Source organism: Ruditapes philippinarum, unplaced genomic scaffold (genome assembly GCF_026571515.1).
Source record: "Ruditapes philippinarum isolate M1 unplaced genomic scaffold, ASM2657151v2 ctg2649_1_1_1_1, whole genome shotgun sequence".
NCBI classification, from domain to species: Eukaryota; Metazoa; Mollusca; class Bivalvia; order Venerida; family Veneridae; genus Ruditapes; species Ruditapes philippinarum.
The window spans coordinates 228,898-254,461 of NW_026854185.1; the positions used below are offsets into that span (position 1 = coordinate 228,898).

At 33.3% G+C, this 25,564-nt stretch overlaps 2 protein-coding genes and 1 long non-coding RNA gene across 3 annotated transcripts; all 3 read right to left on the reverse strand.

Annotated features, from left to right (window-relative positions):
- Positions 1–16: 16 nt before the first annotated feature.
- On the reverse strand, positions 17–10,378 carry LOC132739302 (uncharacterized). The gene is made up of 3 exons (XR_009626973.1): positions 10,226–10,378; positions 3,057–3,269; positions 17–32 (listed from the first exon to the last, which is right to left on the reverse strand). It is a non-coding gene; the product is annotated as an uncharacterized LOC132739302 (long non-coding RNA).
- A 6,746-nt stretch (positions 10,379–17,124) lies between these two features.
- Positions 17,125–18,645, reverse strand: LOC132739303 (uncharacterized). The gene is made up of 3 exons (XM_060726977.1): positions 18,541–18,645; positions 18,133–18,293; positions 17,125–17,754 (listed from the first exon to the last, which is right to left on the reverse strand). The coding sequence occupies exons 1-3, from the start codon at positions 18,585–18,587 to the stop codon at positions 17,471–17,473; spliced, it is 492 nt and encodes a 163-aa protein (XP_060582960.1). The 5' UTR covers positions 18,588–18,645; the 3' UTR covers positions 17,125–17,470.
- A 1,619-nt stretch (positions 18,646–20,264) lies between these two features.
- Positions 20,265–25,554, reverse strand: LOC132739299 (uncharacterized). Its single transcript, XM_060726975.1, has 3 exons — positions 25,442–25,554; positions 21,287–21,447; positions 20,265–20,908 (listed from the first exon to the last, which is right to left on the reverse strand). Exons 1-3 carry the CDS (start codon positions 25,486–25,488, stop codon positions 20,625–20,627), a joined length of 492 nt encoding a protein of 163 aa, XP_060582958.1. The 5' UTR covers positions 25,489–25,554; the 3' UTR covers positions 20,265–20,624.
- Positions 25,555–25,564: the final 10 nt, after the last annotated feature.

A 25,564-nucleotide genomic window follows, 5' to 3' on the forward strand; every position in this document is an offset into this window, starting at 1 on the left:
TCTGGTGCTTCGTACTTATCTGTATTCCAGGCCTTGAAAGAAGAAGTAACATTTGTTGTCTTAAAGAAGGTCAGTTTTATGGGTTGCAGTCAACACAGTTAAGGTCATATTGGTGAAATTTTCCCATATTTACCAGTAAACTCATGATGGATATTCCAAAACCCCGTGTGGGACCCCACGAATGAGATTCACCATGAATGGAAATTTGCTCCAAATTTTGCGGAATAGGCATATAATCCATGCTGAGCATACTGTACTGTTGGACAAGGACCTCAGGTGCCCCTCTTAGCATTATTTCAGGCATGAACGGACACCAGAGTAAAACCACAGCATACAGTATGCTAGCAGACCCATTTTGGGTTCCTACATAAATAAACTAAATCCCCGGTAGGAATTTCCCAAACCCCCAAAGCAAAGAGGGGGGAGTTTAACTATTTAAAGCCCTAAACGGCCCAAACAAAGAAACTTGTAATCTAATTGGGGCAGTGCTTTAGAAGTACAATATGTTAAATAATATTAACATTAAATATATCAAATTCTTTCTTGTAATTTACTTACGTTTGTTTTTTATGTCAAAGGAAATAATTTTCCAGGATCAACTGTAAAATCTATTTCAGATAATGGACTTGCGGGAAATGTTTACACTTGAATGACTGACATGGCTAGTTAGGGATATTCCTACTTCATCAGCGAAAAAGGCGGCAGAAATTACCAATCTTGTTATGGAAAAAAATGACTATCTAAATCACGTTTTTTGTATATAAGGCCATCTTAAAATCTCGTTACAGAAAAATACAACTATCTAAATCACATTTTTTGTTATTATAAGGACATCTTAAAACACTTTTTTATCATGTTTATTGTAATCTACATAATATAAAAATCTATTTAAAACAGGAAAACATGTCTGCTCTTGGCAGCAGACCTTTAAGACACAATAATTAACAGCTTGTGCCAAGGTAAAATTGTAACAGTAAAGTGAACTTAATCAATAATTTTCTTGTTTACACTGAATTTATTTTAGTTTGAATTTGTACTAGGAAGCTATAAGCTTATAGACATCATTTACAATCTGTCAATCCGGTTTCCTAAAAAACCAACCAGTACTTAACAATGCACAGGTGTAAAGTTTCTTGCTCAAAGAAAGTTTAAATGGGAGACCATATGGTAGTCTTAAAGATCATCATACATGTATATACTGAGACCATACGTAAAGTCTTAAGATTACCATACATGTATATACTTGAGACCATACGGTAAGTCTTAAGATTATTATACATGTATATATTGAGACCATACGTTAAGTCTTAGATTACCATACATGTATATACTGTGACCATACGGTAAGTCTTAAGATTATCATACATGTATATACTGAGACCATACGGTAAGTCTAAAGATTATCATACATGTATATACTGAGACCATACGGTAAGTCTTAAGATTATCATACATGTATATATTGAGACCATACGGTAAGTCTTAAGATTATCATACATGTATATACTGAGACCATACGTTAAGTCTTAAGATTATCATACATGTATATATTGAGACCATACGGTAAGTCTTAAGATTATCATACATGTATATATTGAGACCATACGGTAATTCTTAAGATTATCATACATGTATATACTGAGACCATACGGTAAGCCTTAAGATTATCATTCATGTATATACTGAGACCATATGGTAAGTCTTAAGATTATCATACATGTATATATTGAGACCATACGTTAAGTCTTAAGATTATCATACATGTATATACTGAGACCATACGTTAAGTCTTAAGATTATCATACATGTATATATTGAGACCATACGGTAAGTCTTAAGATTATCAAACATGTATACTACTGAGACCATATGGTAAGTCTTAAGATCATCATACATGTATATACTGAGACCATACGGTAAGTCTTAAGATTATCATACATGTATATACTGAGACCATACGGTAAGTCTTAAGATTATCATACATGTATATACTGAGACCATACAGTCAGTAAGTCTTAAGATTATCATACATGTATATACTGAGACCATACGGTAAGTCTTAAGATTATCATACATGTATATACTGAGACCATACAGTAAGTCTTAAGATTATCATACATGTATATACTGAGACCATACGGTAAGTCTTAAGATCATCATACATGTATATACTGAGACCATACGGTAAGTCTTAAGATTACCATACATGTATATACTGAGACCATACAGTAAGTCTTAAGATTATCATACATGTATATACTGATAACATAACAATAAAATATTTCTGTGAAAGGAAAAACAATGGAGAGGAAATCATACTTAAGACTATGAGTAGAAAAGACATTATGTCACTTGTGAACAGTAGATTAAATATGAATGACCTAGTACAAGTATGTAGAAAACATAAATCTATAAGTTTCATCATGACATGGCCATTGGGCATGTTCACTGATTTTTTCAACATTCCCCCCCCCCCACCTCCCATGGAAGACTTTCAACATTATCTGGGCTGCTATAAGCAGAGACTTGGTTGTGGTATATGATACAGTATCAATGTATAGTAAATCTCTTGCTCAAGGAAATAAGCAGTATCCTGATTTATGATTTATCCTATTTGGAACACTGCTCCCTTTCTTATCAAATCAATTACATTAGCCAATCAGAGAAAAATCTGAAAAAATTGTGATCCCTCGGAAGCATTAATCACAACAAAATTACATGGAAATCGCAGCCCCAGTTTAAATGAGTCTTATTATGAGGGATAATGCAATAAAATGATACATCCCACATGCCTCCTAGCACCAAAATATAAAAATCCCTGATTTATAAGTCACCCTTCTGAAAAGGTATTTGAAAAATTTGACCCTAAACCGACCACAACCAATAATGTTTAGCCTTTTTCACAAATATTGAAGCCCAGTCTGTCTACACTTTCATGCAGTCTGACCAGACACAAATTCCATATTGAAATCCTTCGATTTTCAAATGGACTGTTCCGATTTCAAAGAAAGGCAAGTTCATTACAAAAATTCAGGGTAAATTTTTCAACGTTTTACCTTAAACACAGAACAATAGGAATGATATTCTGTCTCCTCCATTTTCATGGCCATCTGAACGAACGTAGTAATCGAGTTGAGATATTTACGATCGCCATCGATTCTTTTTTGCAGGCATACTTTCATATTCTCGAGCAGACGAATTTCCGTGTCTTGAATCCGTAGCAAAGCATCATGGGACTCGCGGCCCTGGAAGTCTGTCCCGAACCCCATCTGAAATAAAATTGATTAAATTGTACACAATATGCAATGAATATACAATGTTTGTATACCTAGTTAGCCTCGAGCCAGTCTGAATTTTGAAAAGCGGCTGTGCAGACTTCCGGCCAGAAACAAGGTAATTATTAAAGTGACAAAGTACCAATTTAAAGATTTGAAAGGTCCAATGACGTGTCCGAAAAATCTGCACCCGGCTCGAATATGTTTACAGTTAATCTATGATTATCACAGGAATATTGACAGCTCACAGGGCCAGAAAACCCTTCTTTGTAGAGGCCGAATATAGGCTGCTTCCACAACCAAACTAGTCTCTTTTTTTCTTAGTTTGGTCCTCAAAATTCCCCATAGAATTTAGAACAAAATTAAATGAGGGTTTTTAAAATTAAAGTTTTACTGCCTTATTTTTCCCCTGCTTTTTTCTTTTCTTTTGAAAAAACTTGTTAAAGTTTTTGATAAATTTGAGACCCTTTTCCCCAATTAAAAAATAAAAGGCTGGGGGGCGACCCTTCCCCAGAAATTTTTTTGGCCCGGGTTAAAAAAGAAAAATTAAAGAGAGAAAAAAAATATGTATCTGTAGTATAAAGTCCCAAAAAAAATAAATGAATAGAAGAAAGAAGAACAATAGTGACGGAAAAAACTAAAAGCTTGACGGGTTTTCAATATCTCAACGAACCCTATAAAAGTAAATTGGTTTTTTAGGCCAAAGAAGAAAAAGCCTGGGGGGTTAAATAATAAATTTTTTTCTGTAATCCCCCAATTATGAAGTGGTTTGGGGAAAAATGGAATTAAATCTCAAACAAAACCGTCCAAACTCATTTTTCCCCGCCCTATCCACCCGAAGCTCCCAATTTTTGGGAAGATTTATTAAACTTATTGAAATTCTCTCAAATTCGTTCCTGAAACCAACCAGTACTTCTAGTACTAAGCGATGAATGTAAACTTTCTTGATTAAGCAGGCATCGAAAAATATTTTCAAAGTCACTTATCCTGCAAGAAGAGTAGCTTCTAAATCAAATGTGCAGTTAATGTTTTTCTACTCATCCTGTATTGAGTTCTCATAAATTCTACTCATAATTACGAGCGGACAAGTGGAATTTTCGATCTCTGTCAATGAAACAATGACTTGCCACCACAAATTTATTCCCAGGCTACCGGTATATAATTATGCTGGCATCGTCAAAATCAAATGGTAACATAATGACTTACATCTTTATCTTGTCAATTTTTTAAGTACATATACTTGCCCTCTGCATTCCCAACTTTTAATCTTTCAATTGATGCACTTAAACCAATTTATTATCTTTACAGACTGAAACATTTTTATATAAGTTGGTCAGTAGCAATCAGTGAGCGTTTAGAAGTAGAATAAATTTGAAGATAATGATAACAATGTGTGATACGTTATTTTGATTATTACTTCTAAAATTTTATACAGGGAAGATCATGGTGGTGCATCAATTATACCCCAGTCAATATTTTTTTGGGGTTAGGTTTTACATCACACTAACACAGTAAAGGTCTCATGGCGATATTCCATATTTACAGTTGGAGGAATACCTCAGGTGCCTCTCTCTAAAAATTTTTTTCAGGCAAAAAAGGGCCCCTTGGGGAAAACCACCGATTTTCCGTAAGCAAAGTTTGGTTTAGTTTTCCCCCCACATGCATAATCCAAGACGCTTGTGGGGGCTAGAACATACAGTGGTGAAAATGGCAAGTGGCAACTTTGAAGTCAACTATCTTAACCACTCAGACACAGACACCCCTTCTTGTTACATATATCCCGACCCCCATTCAAATGTATTATGAATAGTGGGGGGCATTGGCTTTCGAATGATCTAACTTTTGGTAGAAATCCCAATCTTCAGAGACAAAGAGATAAAGGGAAAAATTCCCTGCTAAAATCAGACCCCCACGCTGGAAAATTAAATACAAATTTTTGGGCTCGGGCTCATTCCCACCTTTTATAAATCAAAAAGACGTTTAAAAAAGCTGTTGGGAAAAGTTAAATTTTGAAGAAAATTTTGTAGCAACATTTTAAAGAAAAGTGGCCCTGTGTTTTAAAAATATTTGATACAAAAATTGGAGTCAAACCCTTTTAAATTAACCCTTTAAAATAAAACAAAAATAAATTAAATATATATGAAAAAAATTTTAAAAAAAAAGGGATCATTTAGTACTTTTTTTTTAAAAACATCTTTCGAAAAAAACAAAATACAATATCGTTTCAGGGTGCCCCTTAAAATAGGTTTTTAAATTAAGGGGTGTTTCCGAAATGGGATTTTACTTAAAAAAGTTTCTTTTAAATTTTTTTTAAAATCTATTTCACTAATTCTATAAAAAGAAAAGTTTGCACAAATTTTGTCACAAAGAGCTTGATTTATACTTTCGTCTTATTCATATCAGCTTGTTTGTCAAAACCTTCTGATTGATTTTTTCCCCATTTTTTCATTGGCTGGATTTTATGTCACACTAACACAGTATATGTTTTATGGTCACTTTCCAGCTTTTACTGCTGGAGAAAGACCTCAGGTGGCCCTCTCTGTGTATTATTTCAGACACCTGAGTAGAACCACCATATTAAACTAGCTGGATATCTTCCTCACATAAAAGAATCCAAAGTCTGGAATTAAGTCCCTGTCAGGATTCAAACCCACAGCAGTGAGATGCAAGTGGTTTAAAGTCAAAGACCTTAACATTCGTCCATGGACACCCCTCCGATAAGCCTCATAAACCCAGAGCAAACCCATAATTATAGCCAATGACCTACATCATTAAACATTTATACTTAGTTTTTAATATGCTTACAAACGCAACATACTAAGAGAAACTATGTTTTCTTGGTTTTATATCTTAAACTTAAATCCACTGTTCAAACTAGGCTTTTTCCCTTTACACAAAATAGGGAAGTATTTTCACTAAACACGAAGACGGGTTTTAATGGTATTGATTTTCTGAATTTTGAATTGCTATTATATACTGATGATATACATGTATGGATATCGTGATATTCAATGACATCCCCACTTGACCAGCCATTCTATGGCCAGATTCATGATCTATAGACAGTTAATACTTGCTTACATTATGAAACAAGTTTACACAAGAAGAATAAGACCAAAATAATTTTTTTTAAACAAATGCAAATTTTTTTTCCATTTTTAAATTAAAAGTTTTGAAGAATAAATATAAAATAAATGTATACTGTAATACCTAAATTAGTGTGAAAGACATAAAGAAATAATTAAAAACTTGCCAACTTCTGTCACATTTCAAACAGCTTTTGTAATGACCTAGTATGAATGATTTGACTTTAACTTTACTCTTAGTGTGGCACTCATCAAAAATCAAAGGAGGTGCCAAGTGTTAATATATAATTATGCCAATTTGTAGATGTAAATTTACATGGTCCTTGTGACACAGCTTGTACCACCTACTTCCAAATAAAGTCTGAATTACAGTGTGTAAACTGTAAACCTTTCAAAAAGTGAGATGACAAGTGCTTAGATTAATTTCTACTAAGAACAAAGGTGACTAGTCCCAAGGAACTGTTTATTATGTCACATTGCTGTCAATTAACAGCACTAAGTTTTATTATGCAATACCAAAGCATATAGACAGAGATACCTTTACCACTGACCATTGCATGGAAAGCAAAGATTACATTTATAAAACAGTTGCTGTGTTGAAATTATACATGGGCAATTTATTTTTTTCTTTTACTTTGAGACGAATTTTAGGATTTCTATCTCTGATATCTGGAATCAGGATGAGTGTCTAAACATCAGGATTTTTGGGATCCTACCACTGTACCAGGATATCAATTATAATATATCCTGTAAAACAAGGTCGAAACCAGGAGTATGTATCGAGGGCTTAGAGCGAAACTGGTTCATCTTTAAATAGAATTAGTTCAGTGCTCAGTTTCACTCTATAGTATCCTGGTTGTACTATCTACCGGGAGTGTTAGCCTTATTAGGCCCACCATCATGTAATACAGAAAAAATCTAGGATAAAATAGTTATTTTCTGTAGAAGGTACCATTTTATGACAAAAATAACAATCATCCAAAAGGAATTTTAACTATACATCAAAAAGATAGTTCTGTTAATAACCTTATATGAGTGGCAGCCATCTTTGTTTTTAAGTACTTAATACTCAGGGTACTTTATACCGGGAGGTACTTTGTACCCGGAATGTCCAGATATTACAGACAATACTTACATAAAAAATTTCTTTTGTATGCAAGTGTTTTTCACATTAATTTCATACAAAACATAGCATTTTTTGAAGAAAATTCAATGTTTTAATGACGCTATTCACATACATGTGTTTTAAGTATAACTAGAAATGTGTCCATAGGACACGGATGCCCCCACACGCCACTGTTCTGTCAATCTTATGACTCTAGGTCAAATATTTTTTGGACTACATGTGCCACAAGTTGAAAACTAAAAATCAACAAAGGGCCATAATTCTGTTAAATTTGGTCGCAGCAAAAATTCCTACCTTTACTACCATCTACACATTAAGGTTGTTAATCCCTGGAAGTTTAAGCAAAATCTGCCATCCGGTTTAAGAGGAGTTGCGTTCACAAAATTTCTACATATTATATAATGAAAAAATCAACAAAGGGCCATAATTCTGTTAAATTTTTGTTGCAGCAAAAATTCCTTCCTTTACTACCATCTACACATAAAGGTTGTTCATCCTTGGAAGTTTAAGCAAAATCTGCCATCCTGTTTAAGAGGAGTTGCATTCACAAAATTTCTACATAGTATATAGTGAAAAAATCAACAAAGGGCCATAATTCTATAAAATTTGGTCGCAGCGAAAATTCCTTCCTTAACTACCATCTTCACCTTAAGGTTGTTCATCCCTGTAAGTTTAAGCAAAATCTGCCATGCTGTTTAAGAGGAGTTGCGTTCACAAAATTTCTACATAGTATATAGTTAAAAAATCAACAAAGGGCCATAATTCTGTAAAATCTGGTCGCAGCAAAAATTCATTCCTTTACTACCATCTACACATGAAGGTTGTTCATCCCTGTAAGTTTAAGCAAAATCTGCCATGCGGTTTAAGAGGAGTTGCGTTCACAAAATTTCTACATAGTATATAGTGAAAAAATCAACAAAGGGCCATAATTCTGTTAAATTTGGTCGCAGCAAAAATTCCTTCCTTTACTACCATCTACACATTAAGGTTGTTCATTCCTTTAAGTTTAAGCAAAATCTGCCATGTGGTTTTAGAGGAGTTGCGTTCACAAAATTTCTACATAGTATCTAGTGAAAAACTCAACAAAGGGCCATAATTCTGTTAAATTTGGTCGCAGCGAAAATTCCTTCCTTTACTACCATCTACACATTAAGGTTGCTTATCCCTGTAAGTTTAAGCAAAATCTGCCATGCGGTTTAAGAGGAGTTGCGTTCACAAGATATCGGGACGTACGGACGGACGGACTGACGGACGGACGGACAAGTGCAACGCTATATGCTCCCACATTGTGGGGGCATAAAAACCAGTAATATTGCTAAAGATTTGGACCCAACATGATATTTTGAATGTGCTTGCAATGCTTATCAAATTATTACCCTTTAACTGTGTGATAACTGATAAATATTGAATAGAACTTTAGTATCAATAACAGTAATGGACCATTTACATATGTTTTTAACTTTTTATTGATTGCTTAAAAGCCATTCCTGGTATTAAGTACCTAAAAACAAAAATGACTGCCACTCATATGAGGTTATTAACAGAACTATCTTTTCGATGTATAGTTAAATTTTCTTTTGGATGATTGTTATTTTCATCAAAAAATGGTACCTTCTACAGAAAATAACTATTTTATCCTAGATTTTTTCTGTATTATATGATGGTGGACATAATAAAGCTTACACTCCCGGTAGATAGTACAACCAGGATACCTTGAGGATATATAGATTCATTCTGTTTCCTTTAAGGCTTTATCATATATCCTGGTTGTACTATCTACCGGGAGTGTAAGCCTTATTAGGCCCACCATCATATAATACAGAAAAAATCTAGGATAACATAGTTATTTTCTGTAGAAAGTACCATTTTTTGATGAAAATAACAATCATCCAAAAGAAATTTTTAACTATACATCAAAAAGATAGTTCTGTTAATAACCTCATATGAGTGGCAGCCGTCTTGGTTTTAAGTACTTAATACCAGGAATGACTTTTAAGCAATCAATAAAAAGTTAAAAACATATGTAAATGGTCCATTACTGTTAATGATACTAAAGTTCTATTCAATATTTATCAGTTATCACACAGTAAAAGGGTAACAATTTGATAAGCATTTGCACACACATTCAAAATATCATGTTGGGTCCAAATCGTTAGCAATATTACTGGTTTTTATACGTAAAACACATTTATGTGAATAGGGTTATTAAAACTTTGAATTTTCTTCAAAAAATGCTATATTTTGTATGAAATTAATGTGAAAAACACTTGCATACAAAAGAAATTTTTTATGTAAGTATTGTTTGTAATATCTGGACATTCCCGGTACAAAGTACCTCCCGGTATAAAGTACCTTGAGGATAATAGTTTTACTCCTGCAAAAAATACAAAGGGTTGAATCCAGGAGATTGCTCATATCACATGTATGAAAGTTGAAACTTAAGTTGTCAAGGTTTTACAAGAAATCAAGAATCCTACTACTTTCTGTTCCAAAAATTAACTTATTAAGAATGCATCAACTTCAATCTTTGGCCTCCTGATCTAGTGAACATTGGCAAATTTGATGCCATACATTTTAAACAAAATAATTAAAATGCAATGAAGCATAAAATATCAAGAACTAATGTAGCCTTCAACAGATATAGAACGCTAGGCAGAAAAACTACTGATAAAAAAATTGTAGAAATTTGTCAATAAATACAAAGTATTCATCGTTAAGTTAAGGAAATGCAAACTTACAGTTGCAGACGCTTTAAAACTCTGCTGCACTGCTGTGCAACAGTGATTTTATGCAGTAAATCAAGCAAGTACTCTTAGTTTCTGGGAGTTCTTGATAAATACTATACAGCAATCTTCTTCCGGGATTCAGTCATGCGTAATACGTCATCAGTTCTTGTGTGCTGTATGGTGTAAAACATACACGATATTGTACGAACGACTGTCATTGTCGGCTACGTTTATCACAGTCATCCTTTTCATCCATCTAATTCAATATTATTGAATTTCTATGACAAATTTTCTTTCATTTAAGCTGTTAAAGACGGTTTCTTCTTCCCATATTTTTAGTAAATGATTTTTTTCAAACCAGACTAAATCCTCTAGAAAATTCACCCCACCAAAGGTCCTCTCCAGTTATATAGAAAAAATCCCAGTTAAATTGACTTCGCCCTACAATAATTGGAAATATCCCTTGCTATTTTTGGGCTCTAAAACAAAACCATTGCATTGCTCTCGCAAGACAGAGATATTTTAAGGGTAAAAAGTTTGGCTCTCTTCTCCTTGGTAACCCCCTCCCCGACAAATTAACATGGGGAGTGGTTGGCAGGGACGAATATAGATCATGGTTTCCGTGGGGCGGGGTGGGACTGACATATGGGTGGAAGATTTTGACAAAAATAACGATACAGGAGAAAATTGTGCGTCACCATGTTTATAGATTGGGCCAGCATCTTGTACATGTGACAAAAATTGTAATTGGTGTGTTTACAGCTTAATTATATATGAGCGGCAATTTGCTTTTCTTATATGTGTGTATACTACTGCTTTTGTAAATATTAAGAGGAATATTAAGACTGGAATTAAGAAAAATGTATGTGATTGGGGTGGGCTGGGAGGGGTGTCCCCTCCCATAGACTAAGAAATTTTTTAAATATGAGGTTGAAAATGGTGTTATTTCCTTGACTTTCTAGTGCTGTTTATGGTATCTTTAGGATGGTTTTACATCACACTGCTTTTTTTTTGTAGAGGTTAGTGTTTGCCGGGTCTTTCAAATAGAATTTTCCTGGTGTTTAGTAGTTAGCATTTACAACATAACAGCACACTTACTAATGTATGCGCGACTGTTGATAAAAATAATTTCATAGACTCGGATCAATTTACTCGTCTGAATAAGAGTTATTTATGATAGCGATTTTCCAAAGTAAAGTGTTATTAAAATTCTGCCTTTCTGTTGTAAAAAAAAATAATTTTAAACACTATATTATAATATTCATTAAGATTGTTTTCCATCAATGAATCCATTTTAGATACTAAAGAGGTCAGTACAATTTAAATTTTATTTAAAAATATAACTGCCGAAAAGAGATATTTAAAGCAAATGACCAATCATTTCATCTTAATAAAAATCTCAGTAAAACTTGTTATTAAAACGCAATTCCTTTAATATTACCTTTGGAAAACGCGCCATATTTTAATGTACAAATAATAGCTTAATTCAAAGAAAATGGAAAAATATGGTATACTATGTAACACATCTATTTGCCACTATGATGACTATCCCTGAATATTAATTTCATTAGACCTTAGAAAAGTTATAAACTAATCAATTAATTTATGCAGTTTAAACATTGAAGTCATTCAAGCATGTTGATAGATATAGATCTCTGCCAAGCCCCCAGGCAGGAGATTAACAACTGGATGACAGCTTTAAATGTTTGATAAGGGAACTACACTACAGCCAATAAAGTTTGAAACTGACAAAAATATATTTCAACCCAGCTGGTAAACGTATCTTTGGGCCGAGCTGGGGGACTGCAGCCCTGAAGCCCGGACCTGAATCCGCCACTAATCGGAGTTAAAATTGTTGACCGATGACTAAATGGTCTAGATAAAACAAGCAACTGTTACAATTGAAAAATAGGCGATTTCGGATGCAGTCATTAACTGCAAATTATTTTATAAGTCAAAACTTCTTAATATCAGTAATAATAATCTTTTACAAGTAACCACGCTAAGTTTTCGATTTTTTTTCCAGAAATATCTTAAATCTTAGCCAGCAAGCGGCATCTAAGATTATGAGACCAGTGCAGTTGAAGGTCAGCCAGCATGTCCGGTGCATTTTGATCATGGTCTCCAAAGTCAGCCATTGTCCTAAAAAATGATGAATGTTTTTTTTTTGTTGTTGTTTTTAAGAAGAAAGTTGAAAAAGTTCATAAAAGATATTGCCATAAAACATCTATTCTCTGGAATATAAGTTTGAAAATATATACAAATGTGCATGTACATATCTAATAGTTTTATTTCTAAGACCCTCGTACATGTACATTTGTACTTGTAAATCATAAAAATGTAAAATTCGCACAGTTATTAGTTTAGTTAGGTCTTAAAATCTTAACTACTGAGTGATTTACAAGTGATGACAATTTTAGTAAAAACCATGCATTAATATAAACCTTTAAAGCTGCATGCCTCCAGATAAGCCAAAAAAGGTTTCATAAAAATTCAACTTCAGAAAAATGTAGTAAGATTTTAAGAAAAGTAAAAAATATTTAAGATTCAAGTAATAATTTACACTTTATGTGCGATTAAGCACTGATTTTGCAGTAACAATAAAAAAATGTTCATGATAATTAGCATGAATCTAGAGTCATGCTGCTATAAGTTCACTCTTTAACTTGTTATTGTCAAATGAATATTCTGTGTTCCGTGTGGTGATCGTAAAAAAGTCGCCGTATATTTAATGAAAAAAAATTCATGCGACCGCTAAGAATTTTAGCATGTTAACGGCACTTTTCGTTCTTTAAATATCATTTTGTTTTCTCTCTCGATCTATGATTGGGACCAATACACCTGCTTAAGTATTGTATAATCACCATTAATTTGGGACATTTCCTTGACGTGCACAATTCAAATAACTTTGTTTAGCCATTACCATTGTTTTCTCATTTAGGGTTTAAACACATTCTTTCAATCAAGATATAGTAAACTCCGCTTATTACGATTTCGCTTATAACGATATACCGCTTATAACGATGCTGTTGCGCGGTCCCGACTCTTGTTTTCAAATGGTTGTCTCTCGGATATAACGAAATCTGGATATAACAATATGAATTCGACAGTCTCCTGAATATCGTTATAAGCGGGGTTATATTCATGATATATTTTCATGGATTAGAACGAAAATGTCATATAGAAGGTTTCATTGTCACTTCTATATATCCATATGGGTGATAGGATGTTTTTTTCTTTTAAATTCTTGAATGTACTATTATCTATTGATAATCTTAAATTTTCTAAGGGCAAGAAACCCGCCAAACAAAATAAACCGGTTTCGAGTGGGAAAGTCGACGGTAACTTGTATGCTCTTTTTGCTGTGTACACGATCAGAGACTCAAATTCAAAACCCAAGATGTGAAAATTTTGCTGTGAAAAAGTGATCTATCAAGTTCCTGCTTCACTTTTTTAAATTATTCCACTTGGTGGCGAAGGGGCGGTAAGTGTTTTACCTCAAGGGAACTGATGCGACTGGTTTCTCTTTGGAAAGTGCGAAATTTTTTTTATTTTGTTTGATATAAATCCAAAACAAAGAACCCTCGGTCTCAGCTAAAGTGAAAAAATGAAGAGAAAATAAGGCCCATTTTTTTCTAGGTCGAGCGTATTGTAACGTATAACTTTAGAAAATACAAATCAAATAGTTTGCGGTGATAACCATTTTTAATAAGGAAAATTGACATTTTATGATTTATGTTGCATAGCCACTTTATATAACCCCTTAAAAAAGTACTGCATAAATTCAATCCAAAAGTATAAATATTTGAAGGATTATATATTTTACTGCCAACAAAGAGAGATGTCTCAGCAAGGGGAAGAAGTCTGTCATTCCAAAGGGAAATAAGACGTTAATGTTAGCTCCCTTGGTTAACGAAATCGCATGAAACAGCTTTTTATTTAGTTGAGATATTATATTACTTTGTTCCATATGGGTTTTTTTCTTGTGTAAATTAAATCATTTCTTTATGTAACAAAAGCATAATATAGTGACTGTCAACGTCTTCGCCAATTTATACCTATGCGACCAATGTAGGCCAAGACACAGACACTTGGGGTTTGGAGCTCAAAACGCCTTTAAAATTCAAATAAAATGCATTTTTGTAAATTCCAGCACATGTACTGATCATATATATCAAAAAACTTAATATAAGCCGTTTTGAAAAAAATTCATATTTCAACATCTATAATAATATTATAATAAAACGGCGGGGAAAGAAAACACGATAATTAGCGGGGGCGCGGGCGAAGTTTATTAAATCTTCTCCCCACGCCCCGCTAATTAGCGTGTTTTCGTCCCGCGACCCCGCCGTTTTAACTTGTTAATTCTCGACTTTTCGCTTGGCGGGGGGCCCGCGACCCCGCCGTTTTAACTTGTTAATTCTCGACTTTTTCGCTTGGGGGGTGGGGGGGGGGGGGCGAAAACACGAATGACACAAATAAGCCACCATTTGTAACTTGACCTAGAAGTCGTTTAACTCGTCTGTATTAATCTATGGGTTGCTGGCGGCGCGTGTTCGAATCGTGTAAAGGGGCAAGCAAAAAAAAAAAAAAAAAATACACAAATTGCTTAGCACTGATTTTTTTAAGTTATGGATTCTTAAGTTATTATACACTTCCAACACTTTAGAAAAATAAAATAAATGCTGCAATCTTCTAAGTAATCTAAGAGTTTCTGGCATAGTGGGTTTAAACCTCTTCAGGGTCAATCGGTTTTTTCATTTAGCATAAAACTTTACACTTATTATATTATGTTTCTTAGAACTGATGATTCGAGAGTGTTTCCATAAGCTTATATAATAGCTTCTAACACAAAATTGTACAAAAATAAATTCTATGTAAACTAAGAGTGTGTCAATCTGACTGAATCTGTACTTTGAAAATTACTTGAGAATAGCTTGATAACATAATCCATGGGATGGAACTCCATATGAATCTCAAAATTGAGCATCGGTAAAAAATATACTAGTATGTGAATTTCCGCTACTCCAGATGTGAGCTTTTACTCGATATGTGAAGGAGAAAATAGGGCAATCACAGAGTAAGTTTTCAACATTTTAAACATCTATATAAAATTCAAAACTCTTTTCAAGAAAATCAAAATGTGATTCTACCCTCCTTGCTTTTCTCCATATTTACTCATTTTTGTTCCATATTTACTCATTTTTTGTTCGGGATTTTTCCTGCAGTCTCCATCGAGAATATTCGTTTCCGCCCATGGGGCTCCGGGTGGTGCACAAAATATGTAATGCGTATGAAGAAAATGTCACTAAACGGATTCCAAATACAAAGTTTTCATAAAATCGTACCACCAAACGATGCTTAACATTCAAACAAACATATATTAAGAATTGGCTCAAAATAATGGAATTGCAAGTCAAAATTCCAGTCGAGCTTTATATGTGCTGAAGAGATCCATAGGTGAAACCATCTACAGAACTACGGATCACTTTAATATAGTAATTGAATAGCCAATCTAATGGTTAATCAAAGTTCCGTAGCTTTGGCTGAAAATACATAGTCCGTGTGTTTGGTAATTAAATATCACTACCTCAATAGGCTAACTATCTGTTGCTAGTAATATAAATAAATACATGTACTTAAAATCTAAAAAAAAAATACCAAATACAACAAAGTACTACAGCGAATACTACTGTCCGATAAATAATTTCCGCCACTGAGAAAAAAATGTAATTTTGGAACACGATTAAAAAACAGTTTACTAAAGAAAAATGGGGCCATATCTCTGTAAAGCTAATTGTTTTCATATAATTTTTTTCATAAATTATCTAAATTCGTAGAATAAAAACTTCACTTCAAGATTCCTCAAGTGTTTTTGTAAATAGATTTCCATTCCATGCCACGAAAGTATTTCCTTATTGATTTGTTTATGCAGTGAATTGCAAAGTATACTTCTTTCAATAAAAAAAACTGTCCTCAAAAGAAAATAAGAAATACATGTACATGTAAAGTTTTAACTTCTCGTGTCGAGTAAACAACGTAAAATCCAATAAATATTTGTAAGAAGAATTATAAACTTTAATCTATTTATAATTTTGGCAGCAATCTGTTATGGTAACATAATCATTAGTGTTTATATAATCAACACCGATATGATATACATGTAATTTAATGTCATAGACATTTCAAAGTCCAAATAATTGTATTTTGAGTTGAGATGGTATGCTATCTATTGTATGGGCGATATCTCCCCTCTATGAGAATAGAGATTCTGACCCAGAACAAAAGTATCTCAGATTCTAGCATTGTCATGTCAAAATTTTACTAGGGAATGTCAGTGACTGCTATTGCTCTATGTCTCTTTGTATCAAGGATTCATTATATTGTTATTATATTTGCAAAGTTGTTAATTCCATAGTTATTGTTCTTAGCTATCGGTTGTCTTTATTCTTAATGCTTAAAACCATAAAACATATCAAATCACTCCCGATTAAAATTCGTTTGGGAATTTCGGTGGTTCCCTTGACAATCAATGTCGAACTTAAGGCCCGTAATCTTCAAATGAATTGACATTCATTCATTCGTTCGTTTACTCATTCATTCATTCATTCATTCATTCATTCATTCATTCATTCATTCATTCATTCATTCATTCATTCATTCATTCATCCATTCAATAATTCATTCATTCATTCACTCATTCATTCATTCATTCAATCAATCAATCAATTTGGTAATGAACCAATCAATCTTTCAGATTTCATTCACCCAATCAATCAATTTGTCATTTTATTAAACAGAAATAAAATTGATAGATAAAGATAAAAAGTAACAAACAAACAGATAGAGTATTCAGTTGTTTCTTTTGAATACTTAAAGAATATAATAATATAAGTGCATTATATGGGAAACCAATCAATGTGTTGTTGGAGTCTCTGTGTCCCTTAATCGTTAATGTCATACTCAAATAGTTTTCTATATTTTTGCTAGTCCTTTGGGATCAATAAGTGTTCTGCTGGGCTCCTTGCCGGTGATCCTGTGATTCAGGATGCGTTCATTGAATGCCGCCCTTCCTTATTGATCTCTTTTTTCCATATTTTCTGATACGCATTGAAAATGCATTTCTCTTATGCACAGGCTCAGTCAAAAATGTTGTTGATTTCCCTTTAGTTACCCCTCTGTCTCATTTTGAAATACTGAAGTATCGTCTTTTTGTTTTGCAAGATTTTATGTGTTTTTGTCTCTTTTCCAATTTATTCAGAATCGCCTCTGCCCATTCTTTCTCCATCCTCCACGACGTTTCACAGGAATGACCTTGACCTCTAAACTGTCGTCTGCACCATCGTTTGAAGCCAACCTCTTGATCATTCCGCGGCGTTTAGGAGCTGATGCTTCAATCTCCCTTGTTATTTCTTCAATCAAATCTTCGGCTGCTCTTATACCAGATAAAGCTTCTTCTGATAGAGACATAGAGGGCGCAGCTGGTAAAGAAATTGCGTCGACAATCTTTTGCCTCTGTGCCTCCAAGTAAAGGGCGATACCTAAAACAAAAAGCGGACATAAGGTTCTATAATTTTTATGGTCCATTTAATTATATAGTTTACTTTTACATTAATGAATTACAAGTTCTTAGTTACGTGCACAGAAGTGGTTTATATGTGAACGAAAATCTCAAATATGCCTTTGTACAATGTATTATGCTAAATTGGCGCCGCAACCATAGACTGCCTTTTATGTTAAATTTTGTTCGTATATTCAAGTTGGTGATTGTATCCTTAAGGAACGGAACAGATTTTCAATTATTGAAACATGCCTTTAGATTTATAAATTAATTAATATTGTATTCATTTTTTGTTTTAATTTTGCGAAGTACAAATTGTATATGAATTTAAAGAAAGAATTACAATGTGAATAATTACCTAATTCAATTTTTCGTTTCCTATCATGCCAGGCTTTGACCTTTCTCAAAAATGACCTTGGCAATGGAGAAGGGGTTATGACCCTCAACCGTGGACGCTTTGCTGGGGGTAAAGCCTCGCTATCAGGACTGCTAGACCGCTTCCTCTTTCTGGATGCATGTCTGAAAAATATTTTTTAAAATACATATAACTGATATAAGTAATGACAATGACGTCCGAAAAAAATCTATATTTAATAACAAAGTGATAAATATGTGTTGTGAAAGAAACCAAGCATAGATCAACCTATGTTTGCCATTATCTAATCCAAACAAATCCAGTTCAATTATTTCAATTAGATTGTTCCAAATCAGACCGCTTTTGAAAAAAAGAAACAAATCATTAAATAAAATACATGTAAGTACGTACTTTAACATGTCCTGAAGACGTTCAACGCTATGTGTTGTTTTCTTCATTATAAATTGTCGTCTGCTTGAAAATTGTCGTCTGCTTTTAAAGATTGCTGTTTCTGTTTTGACGTTGTTAGCCAAAGTAACAACGACGTTATGACGATATCGTCAGTTACGTCACAATGTAAATACGTCATTGACGTTAATAAACATCGAAGCAGATCTATATATGTTTTTGGGAAATGCTACATATAAATTGATCAAAGATATTTTTCCTGAACGACATTGGCTATGGTACCAGGATTGAAAACACTGTGTCCGAGGTTATGGAGAAATTTTCATAGCTCAACTCAGATCTCAGGCATTTGATTGGTCAGAAATTGCCACAGAATGTTCACTGACCAATAATAATCTTGAGATTTGAGACAGAACTCATTAAAAGTTTTATAACCTTGAGGCCAGGCTTTATATTTATACTCACTTTTCATAGAATGGCACTTACGTGCCATATTGAAGTTCATGATAACCGCCATATGAACACATCTGCGTATCTGTTTACTAGTTCATGTTAAATGCTGAATTCTGGTTTAAGTCGGTGCTAAGGGGCGTGTATGGTAGCTTGCAGTTACCACCAACTTCCATAAACAGGCTCAATCAAACTGATCCTGCAACATTTTTTTCAATTTTGACTTGGGCTTTCTTTAAGGATTCTGTTGTTTTTGTTGTTGTTTTTAGCAACACTATTGTCTGCTCAATTTAGCAGTAATGCATCTAAATCCGTAAAACAATGATTTTCTGATCCTAAGAGATCATTTATTTAAAGATTGAAAACTGCTACTAGAAGGGAGACATGTTGCCCGCCAACAATGAAGTTTGGCGGAAAGGACCGAGAAGTTGCGATTTTCAAACCAGCACCGTTTATTCCGAGAATATTTAAGGTATTCATATGTAATTTGCAAATGACATACGACATTTTAATAGCGGCTACTGTAAATGTTTGTGTTTTTTTTTTGTTGTTTTTTTTTGTTTTTTTGTTTGTTTTTTTTGTTTGGTTTTTTGTTTGGTTATTTTTGTGGGGTTTTTTTTGTTGTTGTTGTTTTCAAGGGCTTCATCTTCATAATATCTTATGTAATAAATATAAAGTTTGTGACTTTTGTTTTACGCCGATATATCAAGTAAAAGACCATCTAACACAAGTGAATTCATAGATACAAAAGCAAACAATACATTATTATATTATTACGGTGTTCACGTGGACAAACGTGATTTTTTATTTAGTCTGTACCCGCAATGCATGATGGTACGATGGTGAAAACGCAATGGTACGATGATGAAAACGCGATGGTACGATGATGAAATCGCGATGGCACGATGGTGAAAAAGCAATGTTATATCGCGTTTTCACCATCGTACCATCGCGTTTTCACCATCGTACCATCGCGCCATCGTGTTTTCGCCATCGTACCATCGCGCTTTCACCATCGTGTCATCGTTTTTTTACCATCGTTCCATCGCGATTTCACCATCTCGCCATCGCGTTTTCACCATCGTACCATCGCATTTCCATCATCGTGCCATCGCGCTTTCACATCATTTCCCAATCGATCAATGTGTCATTTGATTTAACAGAAATAAATAGATAGATAAAGATAAAAAGTAAAAAACAAACAGATAGAGTATTGAATTCTTGTTGGTTTTTTTTATAATTAAAGAATATAACTCTATAAGTGAATTATATGGGAAACCAATCAATGTAAAGTAGGAGTATCTGTGTCCCTTAATCGTTAATGTCCCACGCAAAAAGTTTTCTATATTTTTCTAGTCTTTTGGGATCATGAAGTGTCCTGCCGGGCTCCTTGCCGGTGATCCTGTGATTGGGGGATGCGTTCATTGAATGCCGCCCTTCCTTGTTGATCTCTCTTTTTTTTCATATTTTCTGATTTGCACTGAAAATGCATTTCTCTTATGCACAGGCTCAGTCAAAAAAATGGTGTTGATTTCCCTTTAGTTACCCCTCTGTCTCATTTTGAAACATTGAAGTAGTGTCTTTTTGTTTTGTAAGATTTTATGGTTTTTTTTGTGTGTGTTTCTTTCCCACTTAATTCAAAACCGCCTCTCTCCCTTCTTTCTCCATCCTCCACGACGCTTCACAGGAATGACCTTCACCTCCAAACTGTCGTCTGCAACATCGTTGGAAGCCAACCTCTTAATGATTCCACGGCGTTTAGGAGCTGATGCTTCAATCTCTCTTGTTATCTCTTCAATCAAATCTTCGGCTGCTCTAATACCAGCTAAAGCTTCTTCTGATAGAGAAATAGAGGGCGCTGCTGGTGTAGGAAATGCCTCGGCCATTTTTCGCTTCTGTGCCTCAAAGTAAAGGGCAATACCTGCAAAAAAGACACCGACATGTACTCTATAAGCATTTTCAAGAAAGTTTGATCAATTGATTAAAGATTGCTTCAGGAATTTTAGTTGTTTGCAGATTTATTCTATATAAAACACATATTAATATGTAAGAACATAATTCTTAAACTCATTGATCGAAGAATAGTTTTGCCTTCAACTAATATCCAAAGTTTTATGTATCAATTTTAAAAAGAAAATATCTAATTGTACTAAAATTGAAATATAAAAAACAAAGTATGTATGTGGTTTATAAGGAAAATATTTAATTGTACTAAAATTGAAATATAAAAACAAAGTTTGTATGTGGTTTATAAAGTTAAATGACACAATTTTGAAAGTTCTCCAATGTTAATTATTACCTAATTCAATTTTTCTTTTCCGGTCTTGCCACGCTTTGACCTTTCTCAAAAATGACCTTGGCATTGGAGGAGGAGTAATGACCCTCAGTCGTGGACGCTTTGCTGGGGGTAGAGCCTCGTTATTGGGACTGCAAGACCGCTTCCTCTTTCTGGATGCATGTCTGCAAAACAAAGTTAATGACATTTTATCTATTGACATCACGAGTGAGCGAGTTTTGACAGGAACATACATGTAATTGTAAACTAAAATATTACTATTTCTTTCCAGTTACATGTGTATTCAATTAAACATTTAGCATGTCTGCAGTAACAGAATTCGTCGTCCTAATTCCAGAGTGTCGTAACTCCAATTTTGAAAAAAATGAGTGTTTGGTATCAAAATGTTCGTAATTTTTTTCTCTATCTAATGGTAAGAACAACATCACCCTGGTTCTTGCCTGTAGCAATATATTGAATGGGTCAGAGTGCTGTAAGTCCAAAAATTGTGATAAAAATACAGTCCATAATATCGTAACTTCTGAACCAATAGTTTGTTAAGATTCTAGTCACATGATGCTGTTTTGACAAAATGGCAGATTTTTCAAGGTATCATGAATGACATTTTACATTTTATATTTCTTGATAACATGTAAGTGTTTTGCTTTAGATGTTATCTAATTATCTATATATTAATATTTTATTGAACTGTTTCAAACCTTAAAAAGAAATAATAACTACTCTTAACCCTTGAGCCAAATTCAAAGCACCATGCTGTGTCATGAAATTCGGATAGCATGGAAATCGGATAAATTGATACAAACTTTCAATATTCACAAGTATCAGATGTTAATAACTTGATATGTGATTGATTATATGATTGATTGATCAATGTTACCATTAAATACGGACAATCAGGTTTTGCATAAGATTGTTTATACTTTTAACTTACAAACAAAACTCATCAAATAGAAACATGCTACTGCCATTGTTACATTTTGTACCATGTTTTTCTTTACTTATATAAGACAAATTACCGTACTGGTGCTAAGTGACTCGAATAAAATTTACACATATAACTTTACCACTCATAACTGATGTTAAATTAGGTTAATCATGTATATTTCATAATTCATAATTTCAAAATTCTGCACTTTCATCACAAAAATATCAAAAGTTTTGCTGTCCAAGGCATTATGCAATCCAGAGTGGTTAACAATACCCACTGTCATATAGAAAGAAAGACAAAACACTTTTAAAATGGCAGAAGTGTTCAGTCCTACATCACTCGTTTGTGTTCTTAAAACAGTACGCCCAAACGTCAAAGACTATATGGTGGGTTAAAGTTGACAATATCCCTATAACAAAAGTTTAAAAGCTGAGATCGAGTTGTCTCAGATGCACCATTTAGCGTTGAATAAGAGACGTCATTTGCACAACAAATACTTATTAAACAGAATGCCACCCTGTTGACCTACTCAGCTATTTTGCATAAATCAACAGGGTGCCAGTCTTTACCTTTTTGTCAACATAATCATTTTCAATCTTATGCTAAAATTTCTTATGTAATTGGAACATGCAAAGCAAATAAATCTAAGTTTCTAAGTTACAAATAATTCTTGTACATCTACTTCCAACTCGTAAGGTAATACTACCTGCAATTATCAAGTGATTTGAACCTTTGAACTGAAATTTATCCATTACCAAAACTATTTTTTAAAAAGAAAAAAAAAATATGCTTAGTTAAAACGCGTCATTCGATTGAAACGTAGAAAAAATGATTTTGTGAAAAAATGTTACAAAGTCTTGAGACCATATAAAACATTAAGGAATCTTTAAATTGTCATATTTAATTCATCAAACGTTTGTTGAAGTAAAATAGAATTAATATTTGACTGAAACTCTTAGATATTGAGCATTGTATTTATACGAATGAGTTATTGATGTAAACAGTTCAGTTAAAAACATTAAAAGCAAACGTATACTTAATTGTTATTGTATGTAAAGAAGTTGTATGCCACTTGATATATAAATACATGTAGTAATTGAAGTACAGTGGTTCATTGAAACACCATATCCAGATTTGTAGCATCTTTGAAAATTTGTGAGCTTTGAGTTGTGTTTCATATTTTTCTTTTTTTTAAACAAAACATTAAGTAATGCTGTACTTATAAAAGTAAAATACATAGGTTTATTCTTTTTCATGTTACAGAGAAAGGAACTCATTGTTGATGTTGTTTTTCAAAGTTTAAGCAGTTACATCTTTCAAACATTTTTGTGTGTTTTGTAAGTCAAATTGTGTTCATCATGCTGTTTGTATGCAAGAAACAGGTATTCAAAATTGAATTTGGAATGAATTAATGATATAATAAACAAAACCAAAAGTAAATCTGAATTCCAAATATTTTATAGTGTACAGTGTTAATGTGAAAATAGCATATCATATGATAAAAGTTTTGCTATTTATTGTGGTAAATATCAATACAATGATGATGTTTCTAAATTTTGAGTTCATTTTGTTTAACTCAATGTGATACATTTACAAAATCAGTAATATTTTATTATTTTTGTTCATTTGCAAGGCTCAAGGCTCCTTGAAGATCGTTCAGCACGACATTATTGTTGTGCTTGTGGTATTTCTAGTTTCAACTTTTTGGCATTTTCTAGTTGGGTGGTTCCAATATTCCTACTTGAATAATGTTGAATCACCCTTAGGATATGTTGCCTGCTTTTTAAATTGGTCTTTTGACGTCTTATCTGTGATACGCAGGCTTCATAACCTCAGATCCCCTTTCAAAATTCCATTTTATTTAGTTCCGCCCATTGTTTTCTCGTTTAGGGCACACGCATTTTTTTACTTGGGGACCATATGCCGCTTTTCATGGAATGGCACTAACGTGTCACATTGAAGGTTCCATGATAACCGCCATATGAACACATCTGCGGATGTTTCAAAATTCTAAATTTTACCAGTTCATGTTAAATGTTGAATTCTGCTTAAGCCGGTGCTTGGGGGCGTGGACGGTTACTTGCACTTTCCAGTACCGTCCATGAACAGGCTCAATCAAACCGAGCCTGCAACATTTTCAATTTTGCCGTGTTGGGCTTTCTTTAGGGATTCTGTATTTATCTATGTCTCTATTGCATGTAAATGGTCATAAGATAATGAAGCCCGAGTTCAATTTCAACCTTAAAATGCCTTTTCGTGGCTATTCACACTTCACTGCATTGTTTGGATTTCTATTCTTGACTTTTAAGACTAAATTTACTGTTTTGATCCTGATCACATTACATGCTCTGTGGTGCCTAAATAAATGTGGATCCAGACTATTCGTTAAAGCATTCAATTTCTAGTAACGTCTAAATTTAATATAATTTCAGTATAAAACAGTAAAATAGTCATTATTTCACACTGTTTTAACTCCCAAATGTAATGATATTTTAGGGTCACATTGCTGTAACTTATTACAGCATTCTGGTTCTTGTATTTTTGTCAATAAAATATATTTTTCATTGATTTTTCATTTTTTTTATTTTGATTTTTTAAAAAACTATCTACAGGAACTTCTTCGTAATTAAAAGGGTAAAAGTTAAAATAATTCTGCACACTATGATGTATTTTATATAAAAATTGGTTGAGTAAGTGTGAAGATATAGCCTGTTAAAACTTTGAAGTCGATTTTCTCAAAATGGTAAAAATACGACTTACATCATTATGGAATTAGGGCGACGAGATGCTGTCCATGTAATCAGTGCAGTCAAGAAGCAGGCGGCACATCCATATATTCAGATCATTGTCAGCACTGTTCGCTATTTAGTTAGTACTTACTAGTATCTTATTAGTTTTCTTTTGTTTGTTTGTTGTTTTTCTTTCTTCGTTTTTTTGTGTTTTTCTGTTGTTTTTTTTTTTGTTGACTTTTTTTTTTTGAAAAGTGGCCAAATCCGATTAAGATATTTAGCAAGGCAAGTGTTAAAAAACAGCTTTCCTTCTGGTAGGAATATCTCAAATGCACTGCCTTATGTCAATGCATGTATTTTACTTGATCTGGTATGTTCTATTGGATGAATTATTGGTTTGGAAGAAAACGAATCACATAATTTGCCAAAACTAACAATGCACATCAATTACGTATCTCATTCATGTATAAAATACAATTTAAATGCTATATCCGTACTTACTTTAACATGTGCTGAAGACGTTCAACGCTTTGTGTTGTTTTCTTCATTGAAAATTGTCGTCTGCTTAAAAACTGTTGTCTGCTGCTAAAGATTGCTGTATCTGTTTTGACGTTGTTAACCAAA